Source organism: Enhydra lutris, unplaced genomic scaffold, assembly GCF_002288905.1.
Source record: "Enhydra lutris kenyoni isolate GAN:26980312 unplaced genomic scaffold, ASM228890v2 scaffoldscaffold68, whole genome shotgun sequence".
In the NCBI taxonomy this organism is placed as follows: domain Eukaryota; kingdom Metazoa; phylum Chordata; class Mammalia; order Carnivora; family Mustelidae; genus Enhydra; species Enhydra lutris.
Genome location: NW_019154152.1, coordinates 2,429,088 through 2,451,898, shown reverse-complemented (window position 1 = coordinate 2,451,898; position 22,811 = coordinate 2,429,088). Strand labels below are relative to the sequence as shown.

At 49.9% G+C, this 22,811-nt stretch overlaps 1 protein-coding gene across 1 annotated transcript in view; it reads left to right on the top strand.

Moving 5' to 3' along the window:
* Positions 1-22,811, top strand: part of LOC111159507 (F-actin-methionine sulfoxide oxidase MICAL2-like) — a 185,313-nt gene that overhangs the window by 5,414 nt on the left and 157,088 nt on the right. Inside the window, exon 2 of the mRNA XM_022522030.1 lies at positions 16,643-16,983. Within this exon, the coding sequence (XP_022377738.1) occupies positions 16,720-16,983 (264 nt within the window). The 5' untranslated portion in view covers positions 16,643-16,719. The remainder of the gene's footprint in view (positions 1-16,642; positions 16,984-22,811) is intronic.

Genomic DNA, 22,811 nt, shown 5'->3' with positions numbered 1-22,811 from the left:
TCTAAGCATTGTCGTAAACACATCAAATGCTCTGGAAGCCCTGAAAAGAGAGCCTCACTTAGGAAACACCGCACCAAGTAGGTGCTGGAGGAGTTGGGTTCTGAAGGACGAATAGGAGATCGCCAGGCAGATAAAAAGGCAGAATGTTTCTGAGCAAAAAGATGTGGTGGTATGAAAGCTCTCAATTCGGTGCTTGTGAATAAGGAAGAGTTACGTGCCCGTTTTCTTCTTAGCTGAGGGTGAAAGCAGTGAGACATTCAGTTGAGAGATAAGCTAGGGGAGGAGGAGGGGGTTTGGCACCAGACTTGCTAATTATGTGAGCGTTGTTGAAAGAAACGTCCTTAGGGACCAGCAAAGATTCTCCAGATATGAATTCTCTAGGCATCTGAAGTACCTTTCCCTGCAGAAACATGCATGGGGCTTGTTTTCAGATGGTATGCGTCCATTTTCCGCATCTTATGTCTCACGCGCCTGCAGAGATGTCTGTGGATGGGGTGAAGGCCTCCGGTGGGACCCGCCACCCTGGAAGCTCATGTTCATGTCTCTGATTCCTCTTGCCAAATAAGCTGATAGCAAACACCCTTGTGAGTTCATGGGCAGACTGTCTCTCCAGGGACTGTTCTGCATTCCAGACAGGGCCACACAATCATTCCGCAGGAGCTGGGCTGTGGGGTGAGAAGGCTACTTAAAAATAAAGACCAATGAAAAGATATAGCCTTTTTTAAGGATGATATTTACAAGGCACAAAGATCCAGGAAGTGGATGACTTGCCATGAGAGAGAGCCAGAATCTTTAAAAATATCAGCTCTGTAGAGAGGGAAGAGTCATGGTGGAGAGAGAGAACTCTTTAGCAGTCCTGGACTCTCTCCTTATGGATGAATCCTTGCTGAGATCTGCCCCAGGAAATCAGTTTGGGAAACAGAGCTTTGAGCCTGACTTGTCCTTTGCTGGGAGGAGGTGAGGGAATTTGGAGTCAAAGGCTTCTCAGTCTCACCTCACAGTCTCCTTTGTAGCTCCTGGGTTTTGCTTTCTTTTTATGAAGAAAAAGGGAAGATTCTTTCAGATGGTTGCTGCTTAAAAAAACGGTGAATGCGTTTTTCAGAGCATAAGCCCAAACACCAAGAGAGGAGACCAGCATCTTCATTCGGCCAGCCCAGATTTCTTATGTGGGGATGGGGGGCTACCATCTCCCAAACCTCCACAGCCTCCAGAGAAAATTCACCAGAGTGGTCCCACCTACGGTCCTCTCCCCTGCACTGCTGTCTATTGGGCTGTGGGTCAGTGAGGGACACTTTGACCACTGAATGGGGAGTGGCCAGGGTAGGCTCTGGTCCAGGAGTGCTTATCCCAGCATCTCTGAGCTCATAGGAACATGGCCTTTGCATGTCAGCAGGAGCATGGGGCATCCGTGTCCTCAGAGCTGTGCCGCGCACCCACACAGGTGCACGTTGCCCTCCATGCCAGCCTCGTGACTCCTACTGATGGCATAGGACAACTCGGCAAGCCAGTAATGTCCTCAGAGGTCAGCTCAGCAGCTGAGTGTCTCTTAGGGTCTGGGTCTGCCCTGTCTTAGCAGAGAGGCCTTTCTGTATTTACTGTCTGGAAACTTCATTGGTTTTATGCAGTTTCTGGGAAAAGAGTTCCCAGGAGACCTCAGTTTCTCTGCATAGCGAGGAAGTGGACAAAACTGTCTTTCTCTCTGTCTTCTGCTCAGACACATGAACTGCCTCCCAAGAACAGTGTATTTGACGTGGACAGAGAACCCCCTCAATGGGTCCTGCTGAAAGGCAGACACGCTTTCTAAGAGCTTTTTCATTCTGTTTCTGGCCTGTTCACTTCCCCGAGGTCCCACCCGAGAACTCTTCAGCAGTGTTCATTTGCCTGGCACATGGGCATCAGTGTCTGTGGGGAAGATAGGAACAAATAAATAGCCAGTGAGTAGATCCCATGATTTTCCAGCAGAAGAAAAAGGAAGCGAACAGATCTCAGACTGAGTTGCCCTGAGTGCTCCCCACGATCCAGCATGCACTCCAGGAAAATTCCCTCCAGTCCTTGGTGCAGAGGGATTTCCAGATCTCCCATCCCTAGACTGGACCTAGTGGGGGGCCAGATGATCTTTGAGCCACATCCAGAATGTTCCCCACTCAAGACATGCGTCTGGTTTTCAGGGCTTAAAACAAATAGACAAACAAACCACAATAACAACAACAGACCGCTGGCCACGCTGGGCCCAGGGAAAGCAGAATCTGTCCATTCTGCTGGCTACTCCCACTTGCCCTGCCTGCTCCCACATGGCTGGCTATCCCACACGAGAAACTCCTGCTGGGTGTCCCGGTTTCATCACACAGCTTCTCCGCAGCACAGGGGATCTCACATTTAAATCATAGAGCCTGGCTTCTGGAGCATGTTGACATGTGGGTAGGCTTTGAACAGCCCATGGGGCTTTCTGACTCAGGCAGGGCTGAGCTGCCCAGGCAGGGGCACGCACCTGCTCATAAAAGCTGAATGCAGTTCACAGGCCCCTGTGTGGAGACAGGGTGAGGAGGGTGGCCGGACCAACTCCTAGCTGGGGGGACGGCCTCATGGAAGGAGTGGGCAAGCATCGCCCCTTCCCATGCCCTGGGCACACCCACTGCCGGCTGCTGAGGTCCGGGAAGCTATTACTTAAGCTGCTCATAATGTTCGTGACAGTATAAACAACAAAGTGGTCTAATTACATATCAGGAAATTGATCCTGAGATTAAAGGTCTATCATTCAAATGAAAAATGTTGGAAGTCTTTTAAATGCTAACTCTGAAGGTGGTACAGTATCAACTGTTCTGTTCCTCCCAAAACAGATTTGTACTGGTAGACGTTCATTTACTCGGCAAACATGTACTAGCTGCTTCCTGGGAGTAGACCCCACACTGACGCTGACATTACGAAGCTAAAACAAATAGACAACTCGTTGACGGCTGAATTAGTGAAAAAGGGGCATGATATAAGACGTCTAATTATTTGAATCTTTAATATTGATTGAATGCCAATTGTGTCCTTAGAATGAGCTGAGTACTCTGGAAAATAGGGAAAAACACCAAAAAACCAAAAGACAGTGGCCTTTTCCTTAAGTTTATTTATTAATTGTCCAGACAAGATCAATGCACAAAAAAATGTATTGGGTGCAAGGCTAAATGAAGTACTAGATAGTCCGGCCCGTGCCTCATCCCTGTGTTGTGACTGTTTGTCTACCCCCCACCCCATTCTGCACACCCCCCCCCAGATGGCAATTTCTCGGAAGCTGGGGGACAGAGCTTATTCACCTACGATGCAGGTTCTCAGTAAATATAATGAGTGGAACCGGATGTGGTTAGTGACTCCCAGACCTGGCTTTGGGCCACAGCATTCCCCAGAGAGTTAAAAACATCTTCCCCCTCAGCCCCCTGGCTATATAAGCCCCTTTTGGGAGTGGGCCCAGGAAGCTGTATTTTTGGACCCTTCCTGGTGAATCTGCAGTGCAGATGGGTTTTGTGGCCTCTGGCATGGACTCCAGGGGTGAAAAAAACACACAGGCAAAGAAGGTCAGTAAGTGGTGGGGCAGCTTTGGTGCCGGGACCCTCCAGCTCCTCCCGGTGCCACTCCTTGGAGCTTTGCTGCGGGCTACCGATCACGCCATCGGTCACTCCATCCCGTCTGTGTGTCCACATGGAGGGCCTGGGGAGCCCATGAAGGGAGAGTGGACTTACACAGAAGGGTGCAGGGAGCCTCGAGGGCTTTGGGGATAGGGTAGAGGAGGGTGGTGGCAAGATGGGAAGTAGAGGCTAGGTTGGAGGCCCCTGCAGTCGATTTGGTGGCCAGGAGACAAACGGTAGTCACGATTTTGCCCATAAGCGGTGGCTTTCAGGCATCTATCACCGCCAGAGGCACAAGGGTCAGGCCGTGGGCTGTGCGGCGGAGAGCTCACAGTGCAAGCAGGTGGGCAGCCCTGTGAGCGGATCAAGTGCAGCAGGATGTTGGAAACCATCATGGGAACCTCCACAGGTACGGTGTGGTAAAGGGGTTGAGGGGAAGTCTAGGTAAGACTTCAAAGAACGACAGTGCCGTCTAGAAGACTGCCTAGCCAGCCATCATTGTGTTTCATCCTCATGGAGCCCAGTGGGGTCAGGACTATTATTATCCCCATTTTATGGATGGGGGAACTGAGGTTCAAAGAGGTTCAGTAACTTCAGTAACTCATCCAGGCTCACGCACCTAGACAGTGGTGGGTCATGTTTATCACAAGTCTGCCTGACTCCAGGGTTCCGACTGGGACCCCTGGTACTGTGTGAGCTTCCATGCTCAAGTGCTTGAGCCCACTGGGCCTTCACCAAGGAAACCGACTCTGTGGGCATGCTAGACAGCACAGTGGGAGCGAGGCACAGGCAGGGGGCAGCGGAGGAGTCCGGTTCCTCAGGAGTGGCAGTGGCTCAGTAAGTCAAGAGTACAAGGAAGCGGAAGCAGTTGGGGGCGGGCAAGGGGGGAATCATGAAGGTGGTTTCTGTTTTGCTCCTCTAGGGCATTCGGACTTGTCGAGGAGCTGCTGAAGGATTTGAAACAGGAACAGAACCTGACCAAGTGTGTGTTTTTGGTGTAAAGGTGTCTTCATTGGCTGCTTGAGAAATTGGCTGGTGGGTTGGAGGGAGGTGATCCAGGAGGAGGAAGGGTTTTATGAGGAGATTTTGAGGGTTTAGGTGGGAGCAGAGAGGAAGGCAGGTGCTACTGGATGGGACTGCTGGGCAGGCAGGACTGCGCGATGGACCGCCTGGGAGGCGAGGGAGAGGGGCAGGGAAGGGGGTACTCTAATGGTTTGGCTTGAGAGTCTGGATGTAGCTGGTGCTGTTCACTGAGTTTGAGGGTACAGGGGAGGGACAGGGGAGGTAAGCTGACCACACAGGAGGTCTTTGTACAGGAGTCACTGCGGCTGGTTTATGGGCCCAGAGTGCAGCAGATCCCATGGAAAGACGTAGATACTGATTAAACTATAGGAGTATCTTGGTCCTTGGTGGTGAGAGGAGGGTGAAGATCAGAACCTGGGGACACAGCAAAGTCTCAGGGGCATTTAGAAAGAGATGAGTGTGGGAAGACTGAAAATGAGAGTGACAGTGGGTAAGATAGTGTCCCAGATGCGATAATGCGATTGGTGTGGCAGCCTTGGGCGTGAGGCTTGGACCAGGCTCTGTGCGTGAGTGGAAACCAGACTGTGGTGGACGGAAAGGGAGGCGGAAGTGAGGGAGTGGACATTGCCAGGCAACCTAGCCCAGTAAGGGAAGGCGGGAGAGCGCCAGTTCGTTTTCTCCAGTGGAAGCGATATAGACCTAAGTATGACTGAGTGGGTGCACATTTTCAAGATTGACTTCATGTGGGTAAATTCACATGACAACAACAGCAAAGCCCAGAACTTGTGTCAGGCAATGAAAAAAAATCTTTTTGGCTTGACAAATGTAGTCACTTGGCACAACTCTTTAAAACCTGGGCCTTCAGAAGACAGACGCCGTGAGACATTGCTGGCCTGTGAGCCTTTTTTTTTTTTTTTTTTTAATTTTTTTATTTGACAGACAGAGATCACAGGTAGGCAGAGAGGCAGAGAGAGGGGGAAGCAGGTCCCCTGCCGAGCAGAGAGCCCGACACAGGACTCGATCCCAGGACCCCGGGACCACGACCTGAGCTGAAGGCAGAGGCTCCAACCCACTGAGCCACCCAGGTGTACCTGGCCTGTGAGCGATTCAGGGTCAGGTCTGGTCTATAGTCGTCCCAGGCTCCTGGTTGAGGAGCTGTGTGCAGAGTGAGTGGGCATTGTCGAGAAATCCTTTCCGTGTTCACTTTGCTATGATTTCTGTCTCCTCCCCGGCATCCGTGTCTGTCTCCAGACCAGTTACTGGGTTCCACCCAGTTCCACCTGATTTCACCACATCAGGGGATGTAGTGCCCTCCAGATACAAAGGTTCATCTGGGGAGAGGTCTTAAGGATGTGCTGGGCAAGGACTTGGTGGAAAATACGCTTTTAGCTCTCCCATCCCAGCATAAGTTAGATCGAAAGGAAGGAGCTATCTTTTCCATTTGTGTGAAAATGCACCAGTTTCTGCCTTGGTTTGGTTTTGGCTGCCTTTAGCTTGAGGTGGTAGGAGTCACCCCTCCGCCCCCTGGCAGGTGCCAGAATAATGCTTAGCAGATGCGTGAGTGCGCGTCGTGAGGCATCGCATCTACATTTCACAGACACTCGCTTGTTTATGTTCAAGGGAGTGTTCAGTGGCCCAGAGTCCGTGTAGTTGCCACCACACCACATCAGCTCCCAGGGGATCAGGAGCTTGGGGCTGCGGGAGGTGGGGGTGGTGCATTGAAACCAAGGAAATGACTAGCTTCTCTGTCCTCTTCTCCAGTCCTGATCCATTCTCACTTAGGGAAGGGCTGTGAATTTTCAGTACAGGGTATAGATGTGGGGGGTGGGGTGGGGGAGGGGCTTAAATGGAGAGGTGGGCAGGCTTGCTCTGAGTGTCAAGCAACTTGTCCAGGATATTGAGGTCCCGATGGAAAGTGAGCTATAAAACAGCAGAACTGGTTGTTTTGGAAGTTGACCCCCCACAATAATGGTGGTAGTGAGAGACCCCTCTCATGTGTTTACTCCCACGTGACTGATATGAACTGGGAGAGAAAGCTTTCTGACACAATTCTGGCCCAATTCCCCATGCCTACCACACTGTGGTTTACCTCCTGCGTTACTTAAGGGGATGCTAACTGCCTAGCAGCAAAACCCCCCGGATTCTCGGTCAGTTGTCCTGCCCTTGAAGTTCCTGTGTCACATATGCAAAGTCCAAATGTTCTTGGTCACAGAGGGCTTTCTTGTAGCCAGGCACCTGGGGAATCTGGCTCCTCCCCTCTCATGGCTGGGCCGTCTTCCCCTTGTGGCTTCCAAAGCTGCTGTGCTCCAGCAGAAGCAAATGAGCACGGAGGGCCCCCCCCCCCCCGGGAGGTTCTCACCAGAAGTTGTGTACATCACTTGTGCGCATAGCCCATTACCTAGAACTGGTCATGGGTACTCACAGCTGCAGAGAAGGGCCCAGGAGGAAGGAGCAGTGCATGTAGTGATCAGCTAGCCTGTCTCTGCCATATCCGCCAAAGCCGGAAAGTTAGCTAGCTCTCAGCTGAGTTTCTGCTGGCAGATTAGCCACTGATGGTGCATCGAGATCTCATTACCCAGATCGTAGCATTTTGGAATTTGATGGAAGAAGAGCAGTGCCTGGCCTGGACCAGAGACCACGTCTCTAATGTGGTGTGCAGGGCACTATGTCTATACCTTTCGGATCCATCTACTCTGAGTGGGAACGCTACAGGTGTAGTGGGTAAGGATGCGGGGTCTGAATTCTGGCTATGGGGCTTCACGTTACAGCTTCACCACTTCTGGCCACATGACCTCGGGCCATTGGCTGACTTTCCTAATTCTTGGAAAAATGGGAATAACAATTGTGTCTAACAATAACTTTGTTATAATGATTAACTTCTTTAATACATATGAAGCTTTTAACACATTGTCTGAGACTTCATAGATGCTCATTTAGTGTCAACAATTCCTATGTTCTCAAGGATTGAATACTCATTCATTCATTTAGCACATTCCATATGCAGAGGGTCTTGTGCTAGGAACTGGGAGTAGGGAAGTAAAAAATTCATAGAGGAACCTGCTATAATTGAAGCAAGTACAGGATGCTGTGGGAGGGGTCTGACCCAATTGGGGTTAGGGAGCTAGAGTGTCTGGAGGAGAAGGGCCTGGAAAGAAGTCTAGGAGTTAGTAGGGTTAGGATTTGCTCCCTGCCCTGCTTAAGAACACCAAGTATGCTGTGTGATACATCAGACTTAATGCTTTTTTGAAATGGGGAAGCTTTTCTATCTTACAACAGGGTTCTTCAAAAGGATCCTTGCCCAGGGTCCCTGAAATTGATGTTAGCCAATGAAAAATATGCCCAGCCCTGACTTTGAGGGACAGGAGGCTCATCTAATGGCATGGCCATTGCCTCCACTCATTCGAGCATGATGGCGTGCCCAACAGATCTGAGCTGATCTAGACCTGTTGTCAGGGAGCTTTTAGGGAGTCTGTACGCTGCAGGGAAGAATGTTTCCTGCTTTCACAGAGCTGCGGTCTGCTGGTACCGCTGCCTGGGATGGTCAGAGTGCAGGGGCATTTTCCCCCAGCAGCGTGTGGTGGGCTCGGGGAGCCAAGAATGGGGAGCCGGGTGTTGAAAGAAATTTCACAGGTGTTGAATGTGTGTGTGGGGGCTAGTGGTGGTGGTTGCCTGGGGAGGGCAGAACAAGAGATAAAATTACAGCTTGTCGGGACTGAGCTTCCATAGTCTTTTTGGAGTCAAAGAAGATTTGGAAGGAAGAATGAGAAAAGCCTAGATGACTTTACAAAAAAAAAAAATGTTATAAGTTATTTCACTGAGCAAGATTCTTTCATTAGCCTAATGACTTATTTTGCTTATTATGTTTTAATTCAAATGTATTTTAGAAAATTAACTTCAATATTAATTGGGCCACAAATTCTGTACTCTGGCCTTGGACAGCTTACTATGAGGTGGTGATGATGGGTTTTTTAATGCTTTTTTATTTTTGTGGGAAAATCTACATAGCATAAAACTTAACATTTTAACCATTGTTAAGTGTCGAGCTGCTCAGTGGCATTAAGTATGCTTGTGATGTTGTCTAGCCTTCACCACCGTCCACATGCAGAACTTTTTCATCTTCTCAGATTCAAAGTCTCTACCCCTCAAACACTAACTCCCCACTCTTCTCTTCCTCCAGCCCCTGGCATCCACCTTCCATCTTCTGTCTCTACATTTTCTTATCCTCAGCACCCCCATTAAGTTCTGAGATAGGAGGGCCTCCTGGAAATCAAAATTGAGAGGTCCCAGTGTTCCTGGGCACCCAGCGTGTGATCAGGACGATCTGAGGCACACGCAGAATAGACTAATTTTTTGTTGGTAAGATGAATCCAATGTGTGTGTGTTGAGATACAGGTATAATTTTGTTACCTCTTGGCCAATAGCCAGGTATGCAGATTTCTTCCTTGTGGGTTCCTGGGCAAGGCATCCTGCAAGCTCAGCAGGAGATGGGGGTAAAGGTGTGGCTTCTTGGAAAAAGGCCTGAGGTCCAGAGAACAGAGCCTGGAGGGGTGGGGGGGTTGTGGAGAATTCCGCCTTGGGGCCTCACTTACCTGCTGGAATGCAAGCCCCATTCATCAGGTCAGCATGGTGCCTGGGCTCTCTCTTTTCTGGAGAAAAAGGATGCTGCTGGTGAGGTGGAGGCCTTCCGGGAGGGGTGCTTGCTGGCCTGAGGAAGGTGAGATTCCTGAAACCTGCCTCCTGCTGTCGGGACCCTTGGGCTAGTCAGGGACCAAAGACTCCTGGGCTTGGGATGTGTGTACAGGAGGGCCTTGTACAAGTTGTACACACCCCTGGTAGAACATTTGGGATATGCAGGAAGTATGAAGCTAAAAATAAAAATGACCTGAGAGACCATCTCTCTCTCTTTCTCTTTCTCACACACACACACACACACACTGCTCACATTTGGTTGGTTTTTCCTCTTTAGATATTGCTTTATGGAGTCAGAATCCTATTGAGCATCTAAACTTGTGTTCTTCTCTCCTCACTCTGCATTAGGGCACAAACATTTCCCCATGGATTAAATGTCTTTCTAAATATGATTTTTAAGGGACCACCTAATACTTTATTATTTGGTGGCACTGTGACTTACGAGACCGTGCCCTGTTGTTGACACGTGTAGACAGTCAGAGCCTGGAAGATCTTCAGAGACTCCAGGACTGGACCCATTTGCTGTGCCCAGTGGCTTCGACAAAGGCAGGCCATACCAGTTCCGTTTACATGGTGCTGCTCGGTTGGTGACTAAGTGTGGATTTTGAAGTGAGCTGGAACTGGGCCCCCATCACAGCATCCCTAGGTCCTGCCTGTGGGATACTGAGGAGGTTACTCTGTAGTCTGCCTTTTCTTCTGCCAAACAAGGAGGGGTAAATGAGATCACAGACGTGAGCATCTGGGACAGGAACTGGTGCGCCGCTGGCCGCTGAGCCGCACTGCTTTTGGTGTCCTCCCGAGGTGGTGCAAGGGGCGGACCCAGACTCCTCATGGCCAGACTGGAACGCTGCCCACCTCAGAGGCTTTGCTCCTCCTGGAAGGTCCTTGAACAGCAGCTTAGTGGTCCAAGAGGAGGTGTGGAGAGCTGGCTAGAAATCCTTATCGAGGGACCCCTGGGTGGCTCAGTTGTTAAGCATCTGCCTTCAGCTCAGGGCATGACCTTAGGGTCCTGGGATAGAGCCCTACATGAGGCTCTCTGGTCAGTGGGGAGCCTACTTTTCCCTCTCCAGCTCCCCTGTGCTTGTGTTCCCTCTCTTGCTATCTTTCTCTGTCATAAATAAATAAATCTTTAAAAAAAAATCCTTATTAAAAAATGTTTAAAATAGGGATGTGTGTACTCACACGCATATATACACACGTGGTTTTATACATGCACATACAAACATGTATATACATGCACACACACAATGCACATGCACAAGTGTACACGTGCATACACATATATGCACTTACATATATGTACGCACGTGTATACGCACATGTATATACAGACACACAACAGGAAGCACATACAGCTAACTTATACTTACATTATAGAGAAGCAAGGTGGGCAAACTCTGGGATGACTCCTTGCCCCTTCCCCCACCAAAGCCCTTGTTGCAGAGCAGAAACAGAGGAAAGAAGACCACCCCACCCCACAGACTTGTTGTAAGGGCTCCTTAGGATAATGCTGGTGGAAGACCATGGCCTGCCATGGGTCTCTGGTCCCGTGGGCCTCTTCCTGGCACCATGACTGGTCAGCATACAGGAATCTGTGGCTCCCTGGAGCAGGGAGGGATCTGCTGCTGGGATTCCAGGAAGAAGGGGATGGAGGTGAGGAAGTGGGGCTGTGGGAGGTCTCTTGAAGCCAGACTAATGGAGTCAACTCACTGTTGAAAGAGTAAGGGGAGGGCTGGGGCTGAAAGGGCAGGAGCCCCAGTGGCCTGGGCTATCAGTGGGGGAACCCCGTAGAAGTCAGGACCTGAGCTCCCTGCCTGGGGCAGTGTAGACCGAGAGAAGTATCTAGTCCCTTGTGGCAGGCTGGGAACTTGTTTGGGTTCTCCTAGTGTGTCTCCTGGATGCATTTTCCTGGGCCTTTCCTAGTAGGGCTCCAGAGGGCGCGTGTTAGAAAAGGGCATGTGTGGGTTCAGCCTGCGCGGAAGGAAGGGCTTTGACTTCCTGTGGGTGATCTCTGAGGTTAAAATCAGGAACAGAAAGAAGCTTGTGGACAGATAGGATTGATCTCCCTGGGGAGTGACTAAGGCAAATTAATCTCCTTTCAGAGGAGGCAAGGGTGGATGAAGCAGGCGACCCCAGGAGGCAGTGTGCTCTCCATCTGGGGAGGTGAGCAAGGGAAGGCTGGTGACCTCTGGCTGGAAGGAGATGACAGGGACAAGGGGACCCTTGCAGTCCCTTTCCAACTCTTGGAGATGCCCTCTTGGTTCAGGTTGGTTGCTGTATGCCCTTGTAGTTGGAAAGTCAGGCCTCCTGTGGCCAGAGTGAGAAGATGAGGCCTGCAGGCATCGCCTGTGGTCCTGGGCTCTGTGGAGATGCGGTGTATGTGGAAGGCATTTCCCTGGCTGTCTCTTGCCTCACTCAGGTGTCGGGTCCCAGTTGCTATGAATGAGGGTCTTCTGTGTGTGCGGCTCAGAGCTGGGCCTTCTAGTTCTCCTGACCACCCTGGGAGTGCTTGGAGGGGTGAGCAGCCTTGTTTCATTGTGTAGGAAACTGGCCCTGCCTGGGGGCTCATTGGCGGGATACTTGGAAGAAGGTATGTTTGAATGGGGAGCTTGGCAATGTCTGTGGCAAGGCGGTCTGGTTTTTATTGTCTAGTTCTTATTGGATCTACTTCTTTAATGGAAGTATAAGTTGTCATGATGTATTGGTTTCCAGTGTACATGGTACTGTGACCTTACAAGGTTATTGCAGTATTACCAAATCTGTTCCCTGTGCTGTCCTTTTCATCTCTGTGACTTACTTCATAACTGGAAGTCTGTACCTCCTCATCCCCTTCTCCTGTTTGGCCCACACCCCTCCCCTGACCCCATGGGATTCATCTTCAGATTGTTTACCTTGAGACATACCTTGCCTTTGAACTTTGAGGGTGTTGTTGAGGGCCGAGTTTTTCTCCTGGCCAGACTGCTGCTTTGGGAGAAGGTTCTGCTTGGTGTCCCTCTGGCCCTCAAGTTTTTATAGAACTCTGATTTATCGACCACCTCGTTACCATATTTGATGCCATTTGGCAGGTGAAGAGGCCCAGGGAAAATGGGGAGGGTTCCTAAATGTGAGCACACTGGAAGCTCTTTGGCTAGGAGGAGGTTCCTTCTCTCATTTGAGAGAAGTGCTTAGGGGTTCTGTATCAATCTTGAACTTGTCTCCCAGATGCCCTGGACCAAGCCCATTCCTCATGTTTGGAGGCCCTGAGGTTTTTAATTTGTAGCAGCCTGGGGCAGGGAAAGGGGGTTGCTTCGTGACTCATAAAGTCATACAGGCAGAACCACAAATAAGGGACTCCAGTTGGCAAAAACCAAATTGCTTCAAGGCTATTCTTGGAAACTAAAGCATCACGTCTTGTTTCTTCCCAGAAAATGCAGAAACCTTTCATATTTCTGGGTGGTTTTATTTATATTTCATATCAAACTCTAAAAAGCAACAGCTGGGTGGTGGTTGACAAGGAAAATTTTAACAAGAAGAGCTACTACCCAGGATCCTCTGCTTTAAGTAATCTTTGAGTTTCTTTTGGGGAAGGAGAAGGAGGATCCACTGCAAGAATTCCACTCCAGTCTCCGGAAGAAGGGGCTTGGAGCGCAGATTCAGACTCCCAGAGCCCTTCCAAGTCAGCCTTTCTAGCTCACTAACAGAACTACCTCATACCAAGGACGTTTTCTGTTCGTTCTTGAAACCTCTTTCTTCCTCACTGTACATTTGAGGGAACTGAAATCTCAGAAATTAAGTGAGCTGTCCAAGGGTACACAACTAGGAAGTAGATTTGAACCCACATCTTCTGAGTCGAAAGCCTGTGGCTTCTACTTTTAAAGTCCAGATAATTCCTTGACCTGGGCAGCTGGTCCCTTCCTTGTGCTTTGATGGCGTTTGGGCCATTGGAGGGATAGTAATGACTGCTGGTTAGCGGGTAGCTGTCAGGTGCTAAATACGTCACGTTTGTGAGGGAGTTTATTCCTTCCGGCCCCATGAAGCGAGTGTGATCATCTCGTTTTGCCGATGAGGATACAGGCTGAGATGTGTTAGATAACTTGCCTCCCTGGTGCGTGAGACCAGATTCACACCCTTTCTGGCAGACTCTAAACACTGAGGCTCTTCCGGAGGAAACCTACCCCACATGGGTGTCAGAGTCGTTTTTGAGGTCTTTAACTGCAACTGGATTCAAGCTGATTTTACAGTTGAAACCAGACCCTTCAGACGGGGAGGCAGGTCTGAGCCTGGTACAAGGGGCTGGGATACAGTCCAAGGCAGCTTGTCTGCTGTCCTGCCATCTCTCTCCAGTACAAACCCCCCTCCGCCCCCCCATCTCCCTCTAGATAAGAGCCAGCTCCTGGAGCCCCCATGCCTAGCCAGCCCCCTCCACAGCACCTTTGACTCTCCACTGGAGTAAGATTAAGTCCTTCATTTTCCTTTTGGGGGAGGAGAGGTGGCTGCTGGAGTTGGAAGGAGACAGGTTCTTCCAGTTCGTAAATGATTCTCTGGGTTTGGCTTGATACCTCTAAACAGTTCACCATTTTAGACAAGGAGGAGTTGGCAACTTGAAGAGTTGATTTACAGAAGTATTTCTCAAACCAGTGCATTCCCCAGGCACAAGTCTGCCCCACGTGAGGGATGCAGCACCCATTTTCACCTCTGCCAGAAGCCTCCTGGGGCTGGGCTCTGCCATCACACACCTCTCTCGCCCTTCCCGGCAACCCCACAAGGTGGAGATTATCGCGTCCTTTACAAAAGAAGAAACTGAGGTTCAGAGCGTCTGGACTCGTGTGAGGCCGTGAGGGCAACCAGGGGCCAAACTGAGCTTTGGACTTGGGCTCCAATGGCCCTGAAGCCTGTGGCTTTCTCTGCACCACCGACCCGTCCCCAGAAATGACCGCAGGATAGCCACAGAATTCAAGTAATTGTGGATCTCCGTCAGCAGCTGCATCCTTTGTTCGGTGCTGGGCACACAGTGGTTCCAAAGATAGAGACCGAGGATGGTCCTTTGCTATGAAAAGTGAACGAGTCTTGCTCTCCGTTTATGCTCTCTGGGTGGCAAGTCTTGTACGTGGGGGAGAGCCGAAACAGTAGGAGGCAGTGGTAATGTGAGCGATGCCGAAGTGAGCACTGCAGACATTTAAGGAGCCCAGAGAGCCTCTGGGAGGGAATCCACGGCTCATCAGCACCTAGCAAAGCACAGGCCCAGCTCTCCTCATGTGTTCACTTTGCTGAGTTGCAGGGAACAGAGCTGCCAGGTCAGTGCCCCTGGAGGACAGAGGCCTGGCTAAGAGTGGAACTTGGCTGGAGCAGAGAATGTGCCTTCAGCTGAGCTCAGTGCCAGGCACACTGGAGGCTCATGGGGCAGAGGAGAGGAGGGGAGGGGTCCCATACTGTGGCTGGTGCCCCCTTGGCCAACAGCATCTGGGTGTCTGCCAGCCGCTCCTGCAGGTGATATATCGGGGCGGCCGTCTAGCGTCCCTGTGTGTGTGTGTGCGCGCGCGCGCTGCTCTCTCCCGGGGCTCTCTAAGGGATCTCCTGGGTGGCTCTGTTCACAGCCACCTCCCTCTCCTATGCATCCCGCCCCCTTCTGCCCAGAGATTCCTCTTGGCCCGCTGCTCTGTCTCCTGAACCCCGCAGCCCACAGGAGAAGCCAGATCCCCTCCACAATCTGCCCTGGAAGCACCCATCACCCCTTGTGGTGAGTTTGGAACCTCCAGACGCCTTCAACTTGCTGTCATTCTGCAGCTGTCCTGGCTCTTTCCAGACTCGCACCAGTGTGGCATTTCTTTTGCCTAAGAACTTCTATTCCCCGGTCTCCTAATGAAAGTCACCTTCTTCCTCAAATTGTAGTATTTGAGCATCCCCCCCCTGCCCTGTGGCTCCTCTGGATACCTCTAGGCTCTGTTAGACCCCTCCTTATCTGGCTTCCATGCACCATGTTCATCTTTTTAAAGTGCTTGCCTGTTGTCTTATAATCAACTCTCTATACACCTGTCTTCCTCACAAGGCCCCGTCTCTGCATCCCCAGGACCTAGAGTGATGCATGGCTCTTGCTAGGCTCCAGTAATTGTTGCCGAATGAAGGAGTGAAGGATGAAGGAAGAAAATAAACACCATTGTCTGCTTTTAATATTGTAAGGCCAGCCCACAATCCAAATGCACCCACAATAGTGTTTCTGTCTGGAGAGTGGGAAGCCGCCCAGCCCAAGGGCCTTGCCTCTGTGTTTGCTGACCTCCTCCTGCCAGGCCTCTGTCTGAGGGAGCTTGGTATGCTGTATCGTCTTGTTTACAGACCCTCTCGAGCCGTCCTGACAGCTGGGCGGCCCTAGTTCCTCCAGGCTGGTCTTTTTGCACTAGCTTTGGATTCTGGAAAAATAGCTATTGCTTTGGAAAATCGACCCTAACTTATTTTTGTTCCTTTGAAACTTGAATGACTTTCCTAAGAAATGCCTGAGGTTAGAGTGGTGCAGAGAGACAGGCCGATGGCCAAAACCCAGGCAAGCTATTTTCGTGTTGTGAATGAATACCCATCGCGTTTTTCCTTCCATCGGCCTGAGCACTTGTTCCAAATAGCTTACAGCTTGGGCTCACAAAGCACAGACTCCTTTGGTACATGGGGTGGAGACCCACGTGTGTCTGTGTCTCTCTGTCTGACTGAGATGGATGCTGTGCTTGCAGCAGACATAAGGAATAGAGAGAAGTTTCGAGAAGTTGTCATTTGTCATCTGTATAGGGGAAAGACCTGCCCTCTGGTAACTAATGGAGGAAGACTTCCAAGTTTGGTGTTTAAGGATAGGTGGGAAGGCCACGAAATCTAGGGAGGCACGTGCTTTGAATATTTTGCTCTGTGTGCTGTTACGTGGCTAGATACACTAATATCAGTCAACTCATTTACAACACCATGAATTAAAGGTTTTCAGTGGTGCTCACAGAATCTAGTGTGCTTCTCTGCTTTGTCTCTTGCCCTTTACTAGTTCCTATTTCTTGAACTATATGGCTCATAGTGAGATTGACCAGGTAATGCTGACATCAACCCAGGCATAGCTTTGAGCAATCTGTAGTTCTTTACAGCCCGCGAGAGGAGTAGGGTATTGGAGGGGGAGAAAGACTGCTAGCAAGACAGCATTGCCAGGTCAGAAGGGATGACTGTATATTTTCTGTAGATGGTTTATGTTTAGCATTAAGTATTTATGTTTAGTGTGCTTAATATCCCAAAGGAATTTTAGTTTTCCCTCCCAGCGCCCACCCCCCGCACTCTGCCTGTGTTGCCATGGTGCTCACCTCTGCTTCCACCTACCTTTGCAGGTGTGACGTGTCTCCAGATACTTGATGGTGTTGTCCTCTGACATCTCCATACCACTGCGCCACACAGCTCCTGAAACATGGGGGAAAACGAAGATGAGAAGCAGAGCCAGGCCGGGCAGGTTTTCGAGAACTTTGTCCAGGCTTCCACGTGCAAAGGCACCCTCCAGGCCTTCAACATCCTCACACGACACCTGGACCTAGACCCTCTGGACCACAGGAACTTTTATTCCAAGCTCAAGTCCAAGGTGACCACCTGGAAGGCCAAAGCCCTGTGGTACAAACTGGACAAGCGTGGATCTCACAAGGAGTACAAGCGAGGGAGGTCCTGTATGAACACCAAGGTAAGGGAAAACCCTGGGATTTCTTACCCATGTGGGGTGTGCGGGTTGGCTTGGGAAGTGAGGCAGCTCTTGCCATTCTGCTGATCTGAGGTTCTTAATAGGTGTGGGGGTGTGTGAGCATTTTGCTTGATTAAAGGTTTCCTTTGTTTGTACGAGCACAGCATGTCCTGTGTGGGACCTTCTGCCCTACTGTGGTGGCCTTAGCTACTCTCCCTGTGTCCTCTCCATGGCAGAGAGAAGAAAGGCATGCTCGTCTTTATCCTCCTACTATTACTGCTACTACTTCTAGTAGCTAGTTGCTCTAGTGCACACCGGGCACTTTGTAAGCATGGTCTCAGTGAACACCACCATGGTCCTTTGGGCCATTTGAGAGCTCTGGAAACTGAGAAGTCAGTTATCTTGCCCAAGATCACACACCAAGGAGGCAGCCTTGGTCTGTCTGATTCTAGAGCTTATGCCCTAAATTCTGTTCCCTTGGGAGCCACTATTGTAGAAAGATCCCTTGACTTTTATTGGCTAAGAAATAGGTCTTTGGTCCTTACTGCCTTTTCCTCCCTCTCTCCCCCTTCTTCCCCCCACCCTCTTCCCCAGGGTACATTTCTGTGCTCGGGTCACGCTTGCAGTTAACCCCCCACAGGCTGATTACTCCCCCACCCCCAACTGTTTGACCATAGGCTACTTTGATGAACATGGCCTAAGTAAGCAGCGCATGACATCTCTTCTCTCTCTGCGATGCCCATTGCCTAATGGGCAGCCGGAAGTCAAGACTTTCCTGCTGGCCCCTGGGGGCTGTCAGCCCTGGGCCGTGGTCCAGACTGTATGTTTAGGTTAAAAGTGAGCGTGCTGTATTTAGACCTCACAGGAGGTAGCTCAGCCAGAGCCCTTGGAATTTTAGTTGGTGCCAATCCCAGAGAAGGGGATTGAACTCTCCATGGCGATCAGGACTGTTGTGTTTTTGTTTTGGTGATGAGGAGCTGTTAAGTGTACTGTGGGATACCGTGGGATACAGCCGCTTTCCCTTGCCCCTGGGGGACAGCTGCCAAAGCTCCTCCAAGCCCCGGGGCACGCAGACTTTATGGGGCATAGAAGAGAATTCCACCAGGCCAGAACTTGAGCCTGGAGCTCCAGCCGTCCAGGCAGTGCCTGCCCATAACCTGCCAAGGGGGTTAGCCCTTCAGAGCGGAGACGGAAGTATTAAAGAGAAAGGAGAGAAAGGAGTGTGACCCCCACCTAGCTGCTGTAACTTCCCGGTGGCTGGATCACTGGGAAGCTCTTCAGACTTGGAGAGGGGGTGTGCTGTTTGTTTTCAAAGCACCACCCTCTTCAGTAACAGCATGTGGCGGCTTTCTTTTGAAAAGGTCCCATGGAAGTAGGTGGCCAGGCTGTGAGATGTTTTCTCAGGAAGGTTTTCAGAGACCTTATTCTATGAGGAAGTGCCATGGCTCATGCACGCACAGTATCTGGCTTTTGAGAGGGCTCTCTCTCGGTGATCCAGGGATCCGAAGACAGATCTGCCGAGGGAGTGAGCCCGCGTGGGGGTTGGATGGAGGCTTGAGCACCAGGAAGATGTGCTTTTTTTCAAAAATCACCTGTTGGTCATTTGTCTTGCTTGTCTGGCCACCCTTATTTTACAAGCTTTGATGGAGATAGAAGAGTCCTTGTGGACTCTTGTGGTCAGCACATCACCACTAGTGCCTGAGATACAAAGGGACGGCACTAACATCTGTGGTTAGTGATGCAGAACTGAGAGTGCATCTTGCTCAGGAATTTTATGCCTTGTGGGAGGAGGAACAAAGACCTTTCACATGTGTGGTAGCCCATCTCCTAAAAACTACATAGATCCCGGAGCGTGGAACACATTTGAAAATGTGCTCTAAGTATGGCTTGGACTGTGTAAGATCACTTGAGATGCACACTTCAGAAACCCAGCTCAAAGCTAAACAAAAAAGGGAATCATTAACTTGTGTAAACAGGAAGGTCTGGACAGTCTTTCCCAGCCTGTCTCCTTCCATCTATGTCTTGGACATTTTGCTCTATGTTGGCTCCATTCTTCCCTCCTGTGAACAGATACTCTCCATGTTGGTGGCCTCTAGTTCATATCTTTATAGCTCTGTGACCCAAAGGCTAGACTCACTCTCCTCCTGCTCAATATTGAATTAAAATCTCAGGGAAGGATTCTGATTGGCCAGTCTCTGGACCAATTATTGTGCCCAAACCAGGAGACCTGACTAGTGCCTTTGGCAGCCCTTTCAAGCATCGCATGATTGACATGAGGGAGGAGCAGTTTCCCAAGATCGCAGAGGCGTGAGATGGAGAAATAACAGGTGTCCTCTTTAGGGACTATTTATGTGCACTCTGGTTATCATATAGTCTCTGTCCATATTGGATTCATGTGGATAGTTAATATTTGGCTTGGGGAGCCTAGAGCTTGTAGTCCTTGCTGTGAGTCAAACAAAACACAGAACGTGGCTCCTCCCTCTCTTCTAACATGAACAGACACTGTCTCACTCACACACCTCCTTTAGGTATCCTTGGGTGTAGTAGGTGTTGCTGAGCTTTAGCCAAACAAGAAATGTTGGGTATTAGCATGCACGTGGATGAGCATGAATGCTAAGACCTATAGCATGGTCGGGGGGAATCTGGTCTCAGGCCCATAGCCAAGCCCATGGTTAGCCACAGTTAGAGTAGAAGTAAATGGAATTCAGCCAGAACCCTCATCTTTCCATTGTTGTGGACATCTCAGCACCACCTGAAGTGGAGCTGGGCTTTAGCATTTCACAATCTTTTATCAGTAGCTTTCCATGTGCTGAGCACTGTGCTGCTGTCGTCACACCAGCAGTGAGTGAGTGTGAGTGTGTGTGTATGTATATATGCGTGTATGCAGGTATATTGGCGGTGGTGGTTGGGGGAGATTGACCAGCATCTGTTTGGAGAAGGAAGCCTCTGGCGGGTGCCAGGGAATAGAGGGAGAGACCTGCAGTGTCCCTAGAGCAGTGGCTTAGGTGTTAGCTGCATAATCTAACTTGGGACCATGGTTCATTATTGATTAGTTACGCGGGTTTTGTCAGGCACTTAGTAATTCTTTCCTTGGGTGTGACCTGTTTTGCTAAGGCTAGAGTGAACCGAGAATCAAGCCAAATTAACTCTTTAAGGACTAATATTGGCTCTGTGTCAGGGTAGTACACTGATCAAATGTCCCATCTAATTGTGTAATGTTCCTGGGGGAAAACAGCCCAGAAGAAAAACCAAACAAAACAATACAACATTTGATATGGGAATTGCCATCATCACAAAATCATGAAGCCTTACATTTATTTTATATGTACCTAATGTCAGGAGGAAGTTGGGAGGATGTTGTGTATCATCTTTCCATTTGACAAGTGACATAGAGGGACCCAGGGACCTGAAGCTGTTGATCTGAAGCTAACAGGTGGCTTTGTCAGGATTTGAACTCTATTGATGGGTTTGCTCCAATATTCTTTTGTTCATTCATTCAGCAGGTGTTTCTAGTGCTCTGGGCCTTATTAGGCACCTGACATGAGAAGTGGCTCTGAGCCACTTCTCGGGAGACAGAAACATTATTTCTGTATTTATTAACTTATTTAGCCATTCATGAAGTGAATGGTTATTGAGCAGCTTCTGTGTGCCAGGCACTTGCCTAGGTATCAGTCAGCCACAAACTAACTCTGTGGCCTTGGGCAGGCTACCTAAATCGCTGATCCTCAGTATCTCTGTAAAATGAAGATGGTAATGGTCTCTCTTTCACAGAGTTGCTGTGAGCACTAACTAAGGCAATCTTTGTCACATATTTAGAACACTGCCTGGTACATCATAAGCGATCAGCAAATGCTGAGCCATTGTTTTCATTAATATCCTAAGTGTATGAGATAATTGCATCCTCTGTTCTGCAGAAGTAGAGAAAAGCAATGACTGAGTCTGAATGGAGCAGTCTGGGAATCCTTCCTGGAAGAGAAGGTATGATTTGGAGCTTGGCATATGAGAAGAAGTTTGCCTTGCTGAGCAGAGGGCACACAAGGTGGACAACTATATTCCAGGAAGAGTGTGTTGCTGTGTAAGAGTAATGAAGATGTGGGTGGGGAGAGAGGAGTGGGGAGAGGGTGAGATCCAGGGACAGCAGAATAGAAGTATGCAGGAGGAGACCCGGAAAGAAAAGCCTCCTGGGGCCAGGCTGTGTAGAGAGGGTCTCGTAGTCAAACAGAGGACCTGGGGCCCACTCAGGATGATCAGATTCCCTATCCAGGGTTCTTTCTACCACCCTCCATGGGGTTGCTCAGTGATCGCAGATAACCCAATGAAGACCAGAAGGCATTTGTACATCATAAAAACATGTGTGCAGGAAATGACTCATGGACTCTTGTCACCAGCAGGAATGGGGCCCGCCTCTAACATGTAGACTGTTGGGTTATCTTGGGAGGAGGAAATGTCTGTATTTTTTGCATCCAGCAGGGTCACCGCTTACCTTTTGTTCCTCACCATGACCCTTGCCCACCATGACCTCTGCCTCTGCAGGGGCTCCCCAGCGGGGTCGGGGGTGGGGGGGCGCTAGCATGACGCCAGTGGCTCTGGAGTCCTAAACTCAGCACAGCAGGAGGTAGGGAGGGAGGGAGGGAGGGGCAAGCTGGCAGGCAAGGCTGCTGTCTCCTGGTGTAGATAAGCCTATCTGACATTCCCGACCTCTGAAATCACCCACCACTGCCCTCAGAGCTGGGCTCTCCCGAGCTGCCTGGGGCACGTCAAGTACCACTCTGCCTAATATGGCCAGCAGCAGCTGGGCCAACAGAGCAAGAGGGTAGTCTTGGGGGTCTGCATTCCTGTGGGGGAACTCTGGCTTTGTCTGCTTACCTGCAACGGCCTCCCAGTGCCACTGTGTTGGACAGGCTTTCCAGCCTAGGTTACGACAGGTTTGTGTTCATTCCTACACTTGTCACCACTGCCCCACATGGAGTTGGTGAGCTCAGCTTGTGAGCATGTGCACTGGGCATTAGCTGCAAGCTCGAGTGAATCCAGGCCCCCACATATTACCCTGAGAAGAGCAGCTCTCTTTTTTGGCTGTCTTCATAAAAAGTGGTTAATTCAGGCTCCCTGGGGTTCGCTTCATAAATACAGTTATAAATAAAAACTTCTTTGTCTTTTTGAGGAAAAAAAACAAAAAACCTAGTTTCCTTTAAAAAAAGAAATGTATGCTTATGATGAAAAAAAAAAAAAAAAATCCAAGCAGGATGAGAACACATACTGTGGTAAGTGTATCATCCCCCCAGGTCCCAGCCTTAGAGGCAATCCTGGGACGTTCCCTATCTGCTTTTCCTAAAAGTCTCTACACGTGTGTGCACGTGGGCACGTGTGTGTGCACCTGGATGTGTGCAACCCCTGCAACTTGTTTTATTGGAAAATGGTTTGTTTACATATTATGCACCTTGCTTTTTTCACTCAGATCTATTTTAGAGATTGTTTTGTGTAAGTATGTGGGACTCTAACCCTTTTATTATTCTCATGGCTTCCCATCTCACAATTTGTTCAACTGCTTATCTCATTCCGAGTCTCTTGCCATTTTAACTACTGCTGCAGCACGTTTTCTCACCCACATTCCGTATACACACGAAAGCCTATCTGTGGGATGGAGAGTTGAGGATTCTGATCCAAAGGGAGTGTGCATCACATTGAAAACATTATGGGCTTTGTGGCGTTCTCCCTGGAGGTTCTTCCAGAGGACACTCCCCACCGACAGTGCAGGAGAGGACCGAGAAGAGTCCTTCTCTGAAAGGGAGCTACCATAGCAGGATTTTGCCTACTGAGATCTCCTTGGCCTT